This window comes from Ascoidea rubescens, assembly GCF_001661345.1.
Source record: "Ascoidea rubescens DSM 1968 unplaced genomic scaffold ASCRUscaffold_3, whole genome shotgun sequence".
NCBI lineage: Eukaryota > Fungi > Ascomycota > Saccharomycetes > Ascoideales > Ascoideaceae > Ascoidea > Ascoidea rubescens.
In genome coordinates this window covers 599,962-616,700 of record NW_017962915.1, presented here as the reverse complement: position 1 = coordinate 616,700, position 16,739 = coordinate 599,962, and the positions used below count along the sequence as shown (strand labels likewise).

General features: G+C 33.8%; 6 protein-coding genes across 6 annotated transcripts; all 6 read right to left on the bottom strand.

Moving 5' to 3' along the window:
• Positions 1 to 1,789: 1,789 nt before the first annotated feature.
• Positions 1,790 to 3,487, bottom strand: ASCRUDRAFT_69202 (thioredoxin-like protein; the record flags this gene model as incomplete). Its single annotated transcript, XM_020191643.1, has 1 exon — positions 1,790 to 3,487. One exon carries the CDS (start codon positions 3,485 to 3,487, stop codon positions 1,790 to 1,792), a length of 1,698 nt encoding a protein of 565 aa, XP_020048697.1.
• A 1,604-nt stretch (positions 3,488 to 5,091) lies between these two features.
• Positions 5,092 to 5,682, bottom strand: ASCRUDRAFT_32149 (glutathione peroxidase; the record flags this gene model as incomplete). The annotated part of the gene is made up of 1 exon (XM_020190334.1): positions 5,092 to 5,682. One exon carries the CDS (start codon positions 5,680 to 5,682, stop codon positions 5,092 to 5,094), a length of 591 nt encoding a protein of 196 aa, XP_020048696.1.
• A 352-nt stretch (positions 5,683 to 6,034) lies between these two features.
• On the bottom strand, positions 6,035 to 7,062 carry ASCRUDRAFT_69201 (uncharacterized protein; the record flags this gene model as incomplete). Its single annotated transcript, XM_020191642.1, has 2 exons — positions 6,035 to 6,049; positions 6,151 to 7,062. The coding sequence occupies 2 exons, from the start codon at positions 7,060 to 7,062 to the stop codon at positions 6,035 to 6,037; spliced, it is 927 nt and encodes a 308-aa protein (XP_020048695.1).
• Positions 7,063 to 8,139: 1,077 nt separating this feature from the next.
• On the bottom strand, positions 8,140 to 9,923 carry ASCRUDRAFT_55590 (S-adenosylmethionine-dependent methyltransferase; the record flags this gene model as incomplete). The annotated part of the gene is made up of 2 exons (XM_020191163.1): positions 9,404 to 9,923; positions 8,140 to 9,349 (listed from the first exon to the last, which is right to left on the bottom strand). The coding sequence occupies exons 1-2, from the start codon at positions 9,451 to 9,453 to the stop codon at positions 8,140 to 8,142; spliced, it is 1,260 nt and encodes a 419-aa protein (XP_020048694.1). The 5' UTR covers positions 9,454 to 9,923.
• Positions 9,918 to 12,333, bottom strand: ASCRUDRAFT_74775 (uncharacterized protein). Its single transcript, XM_020192819.1, has one exon. It carries the CDS (start codon positions 12,108 to 12,110, stop codon positions 10,017 to 10,019), a length of 2,094 nt encoding a protein of 697 aa, XP_020048693.1. The 5' UTR covers positions 12,111 to 12,333; the 3' UTR covers positions 9,918 to 10,016.
• Positions 12,334 to 14,503: 2,170 nt separating this feature from the next.
• FDH1 (formate dehydrogenase (NAD+)) lies at positions 14,504 to 15,592 on the bottom strand (the record flags this gene model as incomplete). Its single annotated transcript, XM_020194436.1, has 1 exon — positions 14,504 to 15,592. One exon carries the CDS (start codon positions 15,590 to 15,592, stop codon positions 14,504 to 14,506), a length of 1,089 nt encoding a protein of 362 aa, XP_020048692.1.
• Positions 15,593 to 16,739: the final 1,147 nt, after the last annotated feature.

Sequence of the window (16,739 nt, the reverse complement as noted above, 5' to 3'; positions counted from 1 at the left end):
GAAAACAGGCAATAAAAGTAGAAACCTGTAATTGAGTATACAAGCACCAAAACTGTGCTAAGTGTCTCCTTGCTAAATTAGATTTAACCACTGCTGCAATAATGAATCAATCCTTTGAGTGTATTTCTTTGGGTTGTCGAAAAAAAGCTCTGAAAAATTCTAAAGCTAAAGAGGTGCAAAATAATTTTTTTCCTCTTCGCTCTAACAACAAGTATAAGCTATGCCCTTTTTCAGAAGTTCAGTTCCACATTAATGGCCCCCAAAGATCAGTTTGTGTATTAATAAACAGCTAAAATCACCAAAATCAAAGGAGAAAATCCACGATTTTCTGGTCTGTTGACTGAATCAATGACCTTGAAATGGTCCAATGAGCAAGATAGACATTTATATTGCAAAGAGGGAGGAAAAAAAATTCATTTGCAATAAAAGTCATCAAGAAAAACCATAAACAAAAGACCTCTTTTTGAGTATGACTTTAACTGTCTAATTGTAACTGGAAAATAAATTTTTTCTTGATTCAAAAGGACAATCAAAACAAAAAAAGATGAAACAGCGATACAACCCTTGTTTTAGAATATTGTCCTTTGGAATTAAAATAGCTCAAATAATATCTGACATTCAAAATTTCAGTCACTTTTGTTGATCATTTTTTGAATTTAATTGAATTATTCTATTTCAAAGGCAAAACACAACAGAATTCAACAGAAAAAAGCCAGACAATTGACTGAGACCTGATGCCCTTATTACAAAAAGTTCATACCCATAACACTATTTTTCATTTTAAATTTATTTTAAAAACATAATTTCCTCAATACATGTCCTCAGTTTGTTTTTGTTTCTTTTAGCAGAAAAGACTATTCTCAACTATGACCACCACTTTTGCATGCTTCTCAAAATTTTTAAATGTTTCAAATTTTGAATGAAAAAAGAAACAATATTCGACCTTAAAATCCAAAATTCCAGCAAAAATATTTGATTAAAGGATTGCAATTAGAGCATCTCAACAGAAGTCTTAAACTAAAAACCGGCAGTGGAATCGCACCTCTGGGCCAATGCCCATTACCAAAAACCTAAACAGCAGAGAAGAACAGCCAAAAGCAAAGCCTTCAGCTGGAGCAGCAGCTTGAGCGTCGCTGAATGTTGTCGCCTGGCCCTGGAATACAAAAGTTTAATGCTTTTTCGCCAGCCCAATAATTATTTCGAGTTTCAGCAAAACGTTAAAGGCAACGCCAGATCTGACGGAAGGTGAGTGAAATTGACTGCTGGAGATCTAACGTAAACATGAAAACATTGCAATCAACGTTGGGCCAGCATATCGAAACATACCTCGTTATTGAGCCTGGCATCTGGGGCCCAGAGGTTCTGTAGCTGGTGGACCAGCTTTTGTACAAGACCTTTGCTGGCACTGTTTGCAGACGAAGCGATTTATTACGAGAGTCGATATACAGCCTAGGGGATCGACGTGAGAAACTACAAACTGTTCTAAAAAGCTTTCTCGTCGAAGAAAAAAGCAGCACTTACTATGCCTATGTATTGGAGCAGAACTTGTCCAACAGACCCTTGATTATCACCAAATATTACAAAAACCAAACCCCTCCAGACAGCAATAAATAATAGCAGCGATAAACATAAAATTACAACAAAAGATTAACAAAAGATTAACAAAAGCCAAAACAAAACAAAACAAAACAAAACAAAACAAAACTAAAGAATATACAAAAACAACTCCAAAATGGGAAATAAGCAAATAAAACGTTAAAAAAATCCATGTTACCTTTAACAAATCGTTCTATAACAAAAAATCATCGGGAAGAGGATAGCATTTGTCTATAACAATGTCTTCCTCGATTAAATTGAATATTTTGTCCTCAATCAGCTTCAAATTCTTGAGAAAAGTAGATCTTTTTATCACATTTCCATACTTGTCAATGACAAATTTTTCAAAATTCCACTTGATTGACTTTCCAAATACACCATTTTTCTCATTTTTCAAGAACTTGTATATATCGCTTGCATATTTCCCATTGACCTTAATTCTGCGAAGCAATGGAAATGTGATATTATAGTTTTTAGCCAAATATTCTCTAAGCTGGCTATCGGCTTCAACTGGACTCTCAACTTTATTCCCATCGTTATCAGTATTTTTCAAGGCTAAAAATGGTGCAAAAAACTGATCGCATGGAAAGGCAATGATCTCAAATTGGGGCTCGCCAGTTATTGGGTTTAAATGATATTTTTGGTACAACTTTTCTAACACTGTGAAATGGTACTTTGAGAGACTGGTTTGATTGGAATATGCGTTACCTGAGATGTTGATAACCAAAACAACTTGGTTTCTCAAATTGGCAAAATCAAAGATGTTTCCAGCCGAGTCTTCAGCTTTTAATTGATAGAAATATGATCCAATTGCCTCTTTTGAAGAAGGGGAAGGTTTTAATCCATTTGTAATCAAATGTGAATCCTGAGTAAGTACTGGAACCAAATCCCCTGCAAAGACATCTTGAGCTGGAATAGTATAGTTATAAGTAGTCGAAAAACTTGAAAAAGTTGATGAATTTGGTTGACTATAAAAGTTTTTGCAATCTATTTTACCATTATTATTATTATTATTATTATTACTATTATTATTACTATTATTATTATTATTATTATTATTTGAGAAGGCTGAAGTTGTAGAGTTTGGAGAAAAAACTTTTTCTGTAATTTCCAAAGTTTTCTTCTTTTTTTTTGGATTCAAGGATTGATTATCTAATAAATTTTGAGCCGATTTATTGTTTGAGATATTATTCATATCAAGTGATAGTTTATTTATATTTCTACTGGTTGATTTATTAGGAAAGAATGGGTAAAAATTTTGGGTCCTTTTCCCATTGGTATAAGTTGATAATGAATTTGAAGAGAAAATAGATTCATTATCGTTATTATTAATATGAAAATAATTATTATTGTGATTGTGATTGTTATTATCTTTATTATTCATATTCTCATGATTGCCATGGTTGTTAAAAAGATTTTTAACAGTGCTTTGACTATTAATATAAGTTTGGTAATTGTTGTCATAATTATTAAAAGATTTGTCATTTGAATTCATTTCATTGCTATCAGAATTGCCAACTTCAAATGAAAAAGTATCGGAAAGATAACTTTCATTACTATTTGTTGGATATAAAATGGAGACTTGAGAATTAGGAGAATAAATTATTTTGTCACTATTATTGCTATTGTTATTATTATTAGTAGTGGTTGTGGTAACGGTGTGGTTGTGGTTATTATCATCGGCGTATTCCGGCAATTTTATATCATCTCGAAATTTATTTTCATAATTCGAAGTTGAATTTGTATTGGGGTTAGACAACTGAAATCTGGGAATCTTAATTGAGGAAGAGGAAGAAATAAAGGCCTCTCTTGGTAAATCTCTAAAATTATAAAAATTAAAACCTGCTTTTGAGGATGATAAATTAGAAGAGCGTAATAATTTACTTTCCATCTTTAGCTAAGATGAATTAAATATCATTAGTTCTGAGATGTTCAAAAAGAAATTGGACAAAATGGGTGAAAGTGAGATTAATTATAATAGAAAAATTTTATTTTATTTTTTCTTTTTAATGTTTTATGATTTTTTTTTATTGGTTTTTTATGGTTTTTTATTGTTTGTTATTGTTTGTGTGTTAATTCACTGATATTTGCCTTTGTTTGTTGATAAATGAGCGTTGAGTAGTAATTGAATAAAATATTAGTGAGAATTTCAAAGCCAGGTGAGTATTTAGTGAAAAATGCCTGAGGTAAGCGAGAGAATTGGAAAATTGATCTTCCTGATTTCGTTAGTCAATATAATCAAGCAAAATCGCAAATTCCAAAAGAAAACACACACTTCCAGCAGGGTGATTTGAATTGTATTTAAATGAAAAAAAAAGGGAATCAAAGCCTGAGTAAAGAGCTGAACTAGAGTTGTGAACACATTGAAAATCCATAAAGTGAAAGGGAGAGAGAAGGTAAAAAAAACAGTGCAATACCAAATCCAGTTCTTCTGACTATAATTGAACACAGTAGGACCTAAATTGAGATGAAAAAAACTTACTAAAAAAGATGAACCACATAGTAAAATAATTTGCTATCAGGAATTCTTCAAATCTGAAGTTTAATCTGGGCTGGACTTTCCAAGAGGGAAGTTGTTACGAAGTAATCAGCAAATCAGCTTTGCTGATTACGCTTGGAAGTCTTGTAAAAACGAGACTATCAGATATTGTTTTTGCTGATAACTAAATATTCACATACGATATGAAATTTGCCGGACCTCACTTTAAGTAGGTGAACGGGCACAGAGCGAGCAGGTGTTTCTATCAGATGATTTATTTGAAAAGCGATGAGCAAAAAAAAGATCTTTTTGAAGAAAGTCATCAGAAAGAGCAAAATATAAGACAAATCCATCAGAAATGAACACCAATGCGACCATTAAAAATATGACCAATCTTGATACTAAAAGCAGACAAGGACCGTCAATTATCAAATCATTAAACAACTACGGTCAAATTGTTGTCAAATTACTCTTGATAATATTTTTAGCAGGCAGAACAATACAAAGCTAATTAGCATTTTGCGTTCGATCTCGATCAGTATCTGCATATGCAATGCATACACCTGAACACATGCAGATAACAGACTTCTTTTAACGGGAAATACCTGATAAAGTGGGCTACGCTGTGCATGCAGGACGCAGAAAGCAAAGCGTGTACTGCCTAAAAGGCCTGGTCATAAATTGTAAGCGCTCGCGGTCAAAAAGCTCCTGCGCGGCCGCAGTGCCGGCTTAGAAAAGCGCCGCGCACGTGGACCGGAATGTGCCGAAGCGGTCCGTTGTTTTGATGCACGAGACCACACTATCCTTCTTTTGTACCGCTTCCGAACATCGCGCAGTTCGCCGAAAATGCTGGGGAAATGTTGAGCAATGTTGAGCAAGAGCTGGGGAAGAGCTGGGGAACTGTCTATTCAACACGAGCAGAGTGAAAGGAAGCAGGTCCAGCACCAGCACAGCTGTGGCCAGTGGAGTCTGGGAGAACGATGAGAGCATGCATTTATGGTTTTGTTCCACTGGGATTAGTAATAGTAATTGCTATATTTATTCAATGTTCTGCTTGAAACGCTTCGAGGCTTTTTTTTATCAAACAACAAGCTTTTAATGTTTTTCTCCAACTTATTTAGCCTGTAAAGCGAGCTGAATCTCCCAGAGACCTCGCCATCTTTATCAATTAAAAATTTTTCAAAATTCCATTTGATCAATTTCAATCCCAAGGGGCCTTTTTTCTGAGCTTTCAAATATCTATACACACCAACTTGATTTTTACCATTGACTTTACATTTTTCCATCACAGGAAACGTTATATTATATTTTTGACAGAAATTCGACACTGAATTACTGGGCAGTGTTTGTGGGTTTGTTAACGATGGTGAAAGAAACTGGTCTGTAGGAAAAGCAATAATTTCCAACCCATCTTTGTTATATTTATCATATAATGTTTGCAATTCGAAAATCTTTTCCAAAAATGCATCGATTATAGTTATATTCACTATTAGTATGACTTTATCCTCAAGCTTTGAAAAATCAAAGATATTTCCATAACAATCCTCCACTGTAAAATCGTATAATGAATATGAATTATTGAAAAATGATGATACTCTGCTTATCATACTCAATTTTGCACTTGATTTGATACTTCTACTGTAATTTAAAAAACTGCCATTTTTACTATTAAATTCACTTAAACTTTCATTAAAATTATAAAGAAGATCATTAGAATCTTGACTATGATGATTATAATCTATGTCTTGATTATGATTATGATTATGATTATGATTATGATTATGATTATGACTATGATTATGATTACTATTGTTGTTGTTGTTGTTGTTGTTGTTGTTGTTATGATTATGGTTATGATTAATAATAGAGCCATTAAAATCATCTAGATTTAATTTGCTTGCAGATTTTGTTAATAAACTTATCACATTAGAGTCAATTTGATTGAAATTTGAAATTGTATCAACTTCTGTAGAACTGTTATTTTTTATATTATCAATTGTGTTATTTATTATAGAAATTGATGACCGATGTTCATAATTTGTAGAATAGTTTATGATTTTTTTTGTACTGCTCACTAGCATTGGGGTGGAGATTTTTTTAATTGGTTTATCAAATTGGTAATTTTGTCTTGAATATATACTTGGTGTAGGTTTATGATTGGATATTGTTCTTCTCCTTGATGTCGATGACCCCATCGATATAGGCGTCGTAGGAGATGTAGAATATCCTGGTGATAGTGGAACTCGTAGTTTAAAAGAATTTATATTGTTATTGCTGTTGTTATTGCTATTACAGTTTTCATTTTTATTATCTCCAAAGTTTTCAATTTTATTAAAATTGAAAATTTCAATCAGTTTAATATTTTCCTTATTATTATTACCATTATTATTATTATTATTATTATTATTATTATTATTATTATTATTATCAGCATTATTATTATCTGCATTACTATTAATTGTGGTGTTATTGGTAGAAACAGTATTATCGTTATAATTGTAATTATAAGTATAATTTCCATTGTCTTTATTACTGTCATTGTCATTTGTAGTATTGTTTTTCCCAATAAAATTACTTGTAAGTGTATTGTATGCATCGTTATTATTTTTTTTTCTATCAAACATCAATCTCGACGTTGAATGAGAAAACAAATCAGAGTAAAGATCATTACCATTATCATCATTGTCATCATCATCATCATCGTCATCATCATCATCGTCTATTCGTATTTTCTTTGGAGCCATCATCACCCCAATATGTTCATTAGAAAACTCATTATCACCCAACGAATTTTCTCTATTTTTTAAAGTTCTGGCCTCTATTATGTTGATTGTATTTCTTGAATTATATTGAGCAGTTAAGCAAGACTGAGAATTATCTTTTAGTGGGGCTTGCATTTTCCTTTTAAAATTGCTGTCAATAAAATATGAATTTCTTGTCACTGTAATATCAGAATATAAGGAGTTTAGTGATGATTGTTCAGGCATTATATAGAATTTTCATTATCCAGTTGAGAACTCGCAGGTCAAGTTAGTAAACTAAGATGACTTTTTTTTCAGGTTATCCAACAACAATAAATGATAAATGGTAAATTAAAAATAAAAAAATAAATAAATAAATAAATAAATAAATAAATAAATAAATAAATAAACAGGTAGTGGGTAATGGGTAAATAAATAATCCAAAGACTAGTTTGGAATATCCAATATTAGTTTTAGGATCAGCAAAAGGGGTTGGTACTTTCTTCTCTTCTGGAAAACTTTTAAAAGCTGGATCTTAAATAGCAGAATTAATAAATTCAATTAGAGGAAGTTGGAAGGGGTTACGAAATAGTATTTTAATTTATAAATAAATAATTGGGAGAACTGTAGGTATATATAGGAATAAGCTAACCTAGAATGGAATAATAATACAAAATACTATTATGAAATGCTGATATTCAATAAGAATATATAAAATAGAAAAAAATTAACTCATTTTCCAATCATTTTCCATTTCAAGATCTCTCTTTTTGTTTCTAATTTAATGGGAATTGTTTTTTACTTTATCCTTTGAAATTTAGATTCCACGCCTTTCTTTCTTTTAGAAGACCTTTCTTTTGAAAGCTCACATTGAAGAAACAAGCTAAAAATGCCTTCACATACGTGGGAAATGTCTGGATCTACCTCTACCAGCAATGTTCCACTGGCTGCTTTCTTCGAGAAGAAACAGCATAGCGAGAATTTTTCCACCAACATCGAGTAGAACCAGCATTTGCATCAATAGCAGGAGCACCTCACAGAGAACCACACCATCGAAAAACTGCTGGAGCAGCAGCATTGCAGTGTTCGCAGTGCTTGAGCTGAGGACGATTTACAAGAAGCAACAGCTGGGGAACGTTGATCTTTATTTCAAACTCCAATTAAGATTCAGCTGTGAACATCTCTGAACATTTCTAGTTTCCACGTCTCGAAACATCCACCAACTAAAGCACACCCGTTGAGGGCTGTTTATCCCCAGATGGCACTTTATCTTCTAGGCTCCAGGCAGGAAAGGCACCAGCTCCTGGTGTTTGTGATGGCAGACTATCTGTAGAAAGGGAGGTCTGAGGCTGCAGGCTTCTTTTTGTTGCACACCCAAAACTCACACCTGTAAACCCATTCAGCAAGCACTTTTCCACTGTTCACTCCATCGTTTCCATAAGTTGTTTCTACATTGTTTTCATAGACCTTGAATTCAAAACCCATGCTTTTGATGCATTGGAGCAAGTCCTCTCTGGTCAACTCGAGTCCCTTCATGGGAACCTGCTTGTTTTTCTTGCAGTCTTCGAACTCAGCAACTGTGAATGTGTCTTCCTCTTGCTCGTAATGCCATAGTAATGGCCCGAAGTTGATCCAAACCCCATCAGGTTTCAATGACCATTTGATTGCCTTGACATATTCAAAGATGTTGGCCGATGTATCAATGAAAAAGGATGTTATAATGATATCAAATTTCTCCTCGTTGCTTGCGCGAAATTCAAAACTGCTTTCCTTGAATTTATCATAAAAGTCTGAATCTTTAATTCCATAGTTAGGCCCATATAGATCAATAAATGAGCCAGAGCAAATAGACATTAAATTTTGAGCATCGATCTTTTGGATCTCTCTTAAGTCTTTTAAAACCTCTGACGCGTTGATATCTGGAACTAGAACCTTTCTGATTTGATACTTTCGTGAAATTTGGTTCGAAAATCGATGAAGAAAAGGATAAATTTCAAACTCATTTTTGATGTTGGAACAGTTCAAGATATAATTTGAAACAATCAACATAAAATAGGAAAACTCATTACCTTGGCACCTAAATCCCCTTTGGATGATATCTAGGCTCAATCTCGACAAACCCACTCCTGGAACCAACACATCCATATTCTGTCTTCTCTTTTTGTTCTTATAGTTCTGATCCAAATAGCCCAAGATCTTGCCAAAGCTCTCTGCTCTCTCCTTTTGCGATGCCTCTGACCATTCTCTGTTCAACTGAAGCAATACAGACTTCACTCTCTCGAAACCCACAACAGTGCTCTTTTGCCACAACTCTTTGTCCAACAAGCTCTCAGGAACCCATTCTCTCGCGACTTTGCTGACCACTCTTCTGAAGAATATCTCGTTCTTCGAGATGCAGTACTCTAGGGCCTTCAAATGGCCCTGGAACCAGGGAATAAGCTTCTTGTCCTCCTCCAAAAGCGACCTGTACTTCACCACTCTCGCCTCTATCAACTCCTGTCTGGCCCATTCACCATAGTCCCAAAAGCTCGCTCTAACACACATTAGTAGGCTGGTCCACAATCGCAGAGACACGAAAACAACTTACAGCACAAAGGTGATGGCTCTATACTCTTCCTCAATCTCCTCAGCTTTCATTTTGCTGTTGCCTCGTAATTGTAGTTGCAAAACTGTTTGCCTTGGAGTGGTTTTGCCTCTGAGTGCAAATGCGCCTTTTGTGCTCAAAGCCCAGATCTGATTATACTGGCGATCTACAGAGGAGCAATCTCGAAGTGTACATTAATATCGATTAACTAACTAATAGAGTCTCAGCGCTTGTCAAATGAATTGAACTAACTGCTGAATTATAGAAAACAAACCTGTAAAGGTGCTAGAAAACAATCAAACACAGAGATGCTGTGCTTCACAAGAAAACAAAATGACAGTTGATGGGAAATGCAGCTGGTGATTCAATCCAACCACACCAAAACAACATAAAACTAAAGAGAACAACTCAAACAACTTAAACAGAATAAACAAACACAAAAATAGAACATATAACAATAACAGTGACGTTTACAACAATTGAAACAAAAAGCAATTAAAACAAAAATAGCAAAATAACGACGAGGAAAATAGAGCAAAAACAACAAAAAATAAACAAAAAAAAAATAAACAAAAATGAAAAGATAAACAAGATAACGAGCCAATGTGAAATTAACTTATTTTTTTAGTAATGTTTGGATGAGATTTTCCAATTTACTTGGTTTGGTAAAACAGCTGAATCTTTCAACAACATGGCCATCTTTATCAACAACAAATTTTTCAAAGTTCATTTTGATAGTTCTGATACGTATTACTCCCTTCTTTTGAGACTTTAACCAGTCAAACAATTCCAATTGGTTCTTGCCATTGACTTTGCAACAGCTCATAACTGGATACTTGATCTTTTTCAAGATCTCGTTGCTGAGTTGGTTGTGCTGGATTTCATACTGGCTAACATATTGTTTGCGCCTACCACCCAATTCCTGTCCAGTTTCTTTGTCAAATTGATTAGTTGGAAATGCTAATATCTCAAATCCAAGATGACTGTATTTTTCATAAAGATGCTCTAGCTGTGCAAAATGATGGTTACTCGATGCCAAACTATCAATATTTGAAATATTAATAATAAGAACAACTTTATTTTGAAGGTAGTTTAAATGCAAAAGTTCCCCTTTATAATCTAGAACAACAAAGTCATAAATTGACTTGTTTCTATTTTTCATATTGTATGGCACAGAAATAGAACTATTTATCGATAAACGAGATGCAGTTTTATTATTCATTGATGATTTCGGACTCATCACTATTGAATTTAAATCGTTATTAACTTCACCGTTAGTTACCAACTCCACCTCTGAATTCATAAAAGAAATGTTTGACATTGACGATTTTCGTGAATTATGAAATGTCGATGTCGAGTTATTAACATTATTCACATTATACGATTTTAATGACTTTAAAGATTTCGAATATGACAAAGCAGTCAAAGATCTTGGAATATACCTTTTAATTGAACTTTTGGAATTCAATGCGCTCAACTTACTCAGTTGATTACTTGAATTAGAATTGGAACTTCTATTGGATATCGAAATGGAGTTCACTGAGGATATCATTGTATCGCTCGATCCTTGTTTCATACTTGATTTCGAAATGCTGTTTCTTGAAAAAATTATTTCATTAGAAGACATGGAAGAAGAAATATTAGATTCATAATTCGCGCTAATAATATCGTTATTATCATCGTTATGTTCATTATTATTAGTTACGTGACTAGTCTGTGTGTTATTCTTGGAGAAGAGAAAACTCTCAAAATTTTTTGGTTGCAAAGGTGCTATAATAACAGTAGTTAATGATTGCATATCAGACGAATCAACAGTTGTTAAAAAGTTATGAGGCTGCATAAAACTACCAGTTTTAATATCTTCTTCCTTATCATTATCAAGTGAGTTGGCCATTAAATTTCCAACTGGCTGATCTTTTTTCATTAAATCTTGTGTCGACTCGCTAATTTGATCCTCATTCACAAATATAAAAGTATCACTATTAGTTTCTTCACTTTGAGATTCAGGGATTGATTTCAAATTTAGGGCTTCATCATATTCATCATATTCATCGTATTCATCATATTCATTATAGTCAAAATCTTTAAGTTGAGAAAATCTTTGGGAATTTAGTTGATAAGGCGATTGATATTGGTAGCTGATTTGATCGTTATCTCTATAAAAATAGTCACTATTATATTCACTATTATAATCACTGGTACAAGTCTCGCTGTATTGATCTGAGAATCCATTAATATTACTGTAGTTATATTCTGAAGTATTATATTGGTGTTGGATTTGTTGAGGGCTATTCTGAGGGGTGTTTTTGGGAGTATTTTTAGGACTTTGAAAATGTTCTTGCAATTTTCTGGTTATCGAGTTGTTTGAGTGACTGCTATTTTTTTGTTTGTTAAGATTAGCATTATTTTCCATATCGAATAAGGAGAATTTTGTTGTTATCAAGGCAGAGTCTTTTGAACCTGAATTATTGTAAACATTTTTTGATTTTTTAAAGGAAAAATTTGAAAAGGAGATTGTGTTGTTTGAATTGGATTTATTCCAAGATTTTAGAAGATCTGGATTTTTTTTGCTATTTTGTCTCATATTTTTGCAAGGACTTGAAATTGTATTTGAAATTGTACTTGAAAAAGTGTTTGAGAATGTATTTGAGGTAGTAGTTGATATAGTATTTTCGGGTGAAAACAATGTTGGAGAATTTGGTCTGTACATTTTGAATAGAGGAGTAAATTAATGATTAGATGATTTGAATTTGGGAATATAGTAAATTGACAAGAGCCTATTTATTTTAAACCAAAAAAACAGAAAATGAAAGAAAGAAATTAAAAAAGAAAATGAAAATGAGAATGAATTTTAACAAAAAATTATTTAGAGATAATGATAAAGGGATAAAAATGGAAAGTTTTTTTTTCTACTTTTATATCTTTTAATAAACACACAATAGATATTGTTTTTCTTTTTTTGAATGATGAAAATTATGATATTTAATAATATTCAATAATTTTAATAAAATATTATTTTAGATTGAATAAATAATTTCTAAAAAAAATGGAACCAAAAAAGAAATTAACTTTATAATATATTGATATGAAGGAGCCAAAAAATTCCAAAAGGTAACAACCAAAAAAGTAACAGAACCAAAGAGTTTAAATAAAGAGTAAAATGAAAAAAAATATTTGGAAAGTGTAGATCAATTTATTGATATTAAATTTATAGAAAGTGTGGAAAGTTTGATAGTTAAATACAAAATAATTGATAAAAAAAAAGGGTAGTAGGAATTTTTTTCGATATAGCCAGCAAAAGTTATAATATAATGAAAGAAAATATTGAAGTAAGAATCAAATTCCAAAATCTAGAAAATCAGAGAAAGAAAAGAAAAGAAAAGAAAAGAAAAGAAAAGAAGAGAAGAGAGGAAAAAAAAAAAGAGACAAATCAAGATAATAAGGAATTGAAGAAGTGAAGTAGGAAAAATGTGTTGAAGATTTTTGGAATAATATCATGTTAATAAGATTTGTTTTTGTTTTATTAGTTTGGGTATACTAGTAAAAAGTTTAAGCTTATTAAAAGTTAATAATAGATATAAATATGAAAAGGAAAAAGGTAGAAAGAAAAAAATGAAAGAGTAGATGAGTATGATTGGTAAATATGGATATATAACAAACAAAAAGTGGTCGAATTAGGTTGGTAGTGACTTGAATCTAAATACAATAGATTTACCCAAGTTGTATGGATAGTGAATGGAAATGGCTGTAGCTGGCATCGTCTTACAAGATAAAGTCGAAATCAGGCAGATTTCTTCGCTTCTCAAAACATTCTTCTTCGAATACAAGTGAAAACAGAAGCAGAAGAGTAGAAGAATAGTAGGGTACAGAACTAGAACACAACACAAGACCAGAGAATGGAAGAATAAAAGTGAACAATCAAAAGAATAAGAGAATAAGAGAATCGAATAGCTTGAGGATCAGAGTGCGAAAATCTCTGCAATTAGTGGTTTAAGGCCCATTCAGGAAAGGATCTAGCATCGAGGTTGATTGGAGAGATTGTGGCTGCAGTGGTGGTCCTCAATCGACTGGAAGCAGATAAAACAATTAGAGCAGCCAGACAGCAGTGCTGCTTTTGTCTCTGAATCAGATCAGTGCCCAGTGGCAGCTGGAGGAGTTTTGCTGAAATATTGAGCCCATTCCTCTTGAATTAGTTTGGTATGTTGAGGACAGAAATGTACACACCTTCAGACCACTCAACATCCTCGAGAAAAGTGGCATTGGGCAGGCAGCAAGAGAAGTTAGATAAAGAAATAAGGTGAACTATCAATATTGATGACTTTATTTTGTAAACCTTTACTCGGAAACCACATTTGGGATTGTTCAAGATCAATTCAGGTGGTTCTTTGTCGTAGGTTTACTGGATTCTGGATTCTGATTTCCATCACAGTTCAAAGGACAATAAAAAGCCTACATTCGACGGAATAGGAAACTCTAGGGCTTTATCGCTCAGAGGGCTGCTCGTAGTTCGGAATCCAGCTTTCTTGGTAGAGGCTAGATGTGAAATTCAAAAGAAAGAGAGACCTTGCTTTTCTGTGAAACAATAAGCACTTTGGCAACGTTGTACATTCAAATAGTGACTGACTAATGGTTAATCACCAGCGATAACGATTGAATGCTCCAGATCGCAGCCTATTTTTGGCTCGCTTTTCGTCCTCTGTTTTTGTCTGCTCTTTGTATGTTTCAAACGCTCGACGTTTCCAGGCCCAATCCGTGCCGCTTCTGCAAATCGGATTCTTACGTAAGAAATTCCACATGCGTCTCGGTCTGGTCGCGTTCGCCAACGCGTGAAACCGCGTTCGCTAGCGCAAATAAGGACGGTCACACGACTCTCTTGCACAACGCTGTGTATTCTGTGTATTTGGGACAGCTCACTCGGTGATGTGGTTTACACACGGTTCCTGTTTCCAGGTGCTACATCCTGGAAAAAAGTGGAAAAAGCACATGGAGTTTTTCCGGTGTGGCAAGTTTTATGAGTTGATCTGTGTATTTTTCATTGAACGTCGTCGCTATTTCGTATATAAGTAAAATAAAAGTAAAACTATATCGCGGTCATTTCGGTTTTTATTTTTTATCTTCACCGTAGGCCTTGGTGGCATAGTGTCCGTTGGTGACAATAACATCCTCTGGTCTGTAATCGTACTTTTGGGAAAAGAAGGATGCCAAAATGTTCTTAACACCATCTGCATATCTTTGTTGCGCGTCGAGAGATGTACCAGAGATATGAGGAGTCATAGCATTCCCACCGCCGTACTTGTTTCTCATCGATCTCCATGGGTGATTTTCTGGAGCTGGTTGTGGAGCAAACACATCGCCACCATAACCTCTGAGCTTTCCTGTCTCAACTGCTTCGGCAACGTCTTCGGCAACACAAATGGCACCTCTAGCCGTGTTCACCAACCACGCTCCATCCTTCATGTGGCTGATCAATTCTTTGTTAAATAGGCCCTTGGTGCCCTCGTGCAATGGGCAATTGATTGTAACCACATCAGCTTGAGATAACATTTCTTTGAGGTCCAACACTCTTCTGGCTCCAACTTTCTCTTCAAGCTCTTTGGACAAAGGTTGGTAATCAAAGTACAACAATTCCTTTGGATTGAAAGCGACTAGTCTTTCAAGAACACGATATCCAATTCTGCCTGCACCAACTGTCGCAATGACTTTTCCTTCAACATCGTATGAATCCTTGGCTACTTCAGCAACGTTCCATTTTTTTCTAATGGTGATTTGATTATTAGCCGGAACAAAATTACGAACCAAAACCAAAATAGTCATAACAACATGTTCAGCGACAGAAACAACATTGGATCCTGTAACTTCCAATACAGAAATCTTCCTTTCATTTGCAGCAGTCAAGTCAATGTGATCCGATCCAACACCTGCTGTAATACAGATTTTCAAGTTTTTAGCTTTAGCGATTCTCTCTCTGGTGATATAACCTGGATGAAATGGTGTAGTAATTAAGACGTCAGCATCAACAAGCTCTCGATCTAAAGTTGAATCTGGACCTTCTTTATCGTCAGTTGTAACCAAAGTATGGCCTTGATCTTCTAACCATTTACGAAGACCTAGTTCATTTTCAATGCAGCCGAGAAGTTTTGGTTCATCTTTGGCGTGTTGGCCAGCTTTATATAAAACAGCAAGGACTTTCATTTTAATTGATTAATTGAGTTGAATTGAGTTGATAGATTGAATTAAGTTAATTGATTGAATTAAGCTAATAAATTTTGATAGTTAAGAAGTAGGGAAGTTGAGAAGTTGAGCCATTGAAAAATAATCGAACTTTTATTCATTTTTATACATTTTAAAATGCACAAAAAAAAATTGACAATAGCTTTGTACTTGCTTTTTTTTGTTTTCACAAACTCCACTAATTAGCGAAAATGTAACCAGTATCTTATCCTATGACCAATCATATTTAATTAATATTCAATATATCCAACAAATCGACTCTATTCTTTAACAACGAAAAACAAACCTAATAATAGTCAATTACAAGAAGGCCATCATAATAATATTCATAATAATATTTATAATAATATTCATAATATTTCAATTAATATAATAATACCTCGAGTTTATTGATAAAAATTATAATTTTTATTTTATTTCTCTCGAGTTATAACGAGAAAGATTTCGAGATGTCGGAGACCATTATCTCCCGAAAATGGAGTGTTTGGCCATACATTAGAAAGACCGTACACCAGACAATGTTCCAGCCAAAGAGGGATAGTGTTGAAAAAACGTACCCCACAAAAACGCCAGACCAAAATTTGACAGAAAAATGACCCGAAAAAAAAAGGAAGAATATTAAAGAGTGTTGAAGAAAAGCAAAAAGACCTCAAGTAAGGGTGTATAAAAGAGTAGAATCACTACGTCTTTCGTAATCACAATCCAACAAGCAACAAATTCCTTTTTAGGTAGGTCTCATATTGATTCCTATACCTATTCCAGTAAAAAAGTCAGAATAGCTGGCAGTGAGCTATTATTTGCTCAAGTGCAACAACATGTCCAGTTCTAGCCAGACCATCCAGTTTGTTAGGAACAGAGAACAACACCAGAAATTATATATAACACCAAAGACCCGTCTTTTTGTATGCCCAAATATTTTACAGCCTATCATTTGTTTTTGAATCACTCACTAAGAGCACTAAATCCTTTAAGTCCTTTACAGAGCTCTTCTGGACCCAAAAAGAAAATCCACACCCCATCGCTACATCTCTGCCTCCAGCAACAGCTTTCCCAGAAGTGCTTCCACCTGAATAAAAACCAAAGGCAGTTTTCACTATCAACTCACCAA

What these genes read in the sequence shown, in the direction of transcription:
- ASCRUDRAFT_74775 (XM_020192819.1), bottom strand. Translation starts at nt 12,110, where the DNA reads ATGTACAGACCAAATTCTCCAACATTGTTTTCACCCGAAAATACTATA.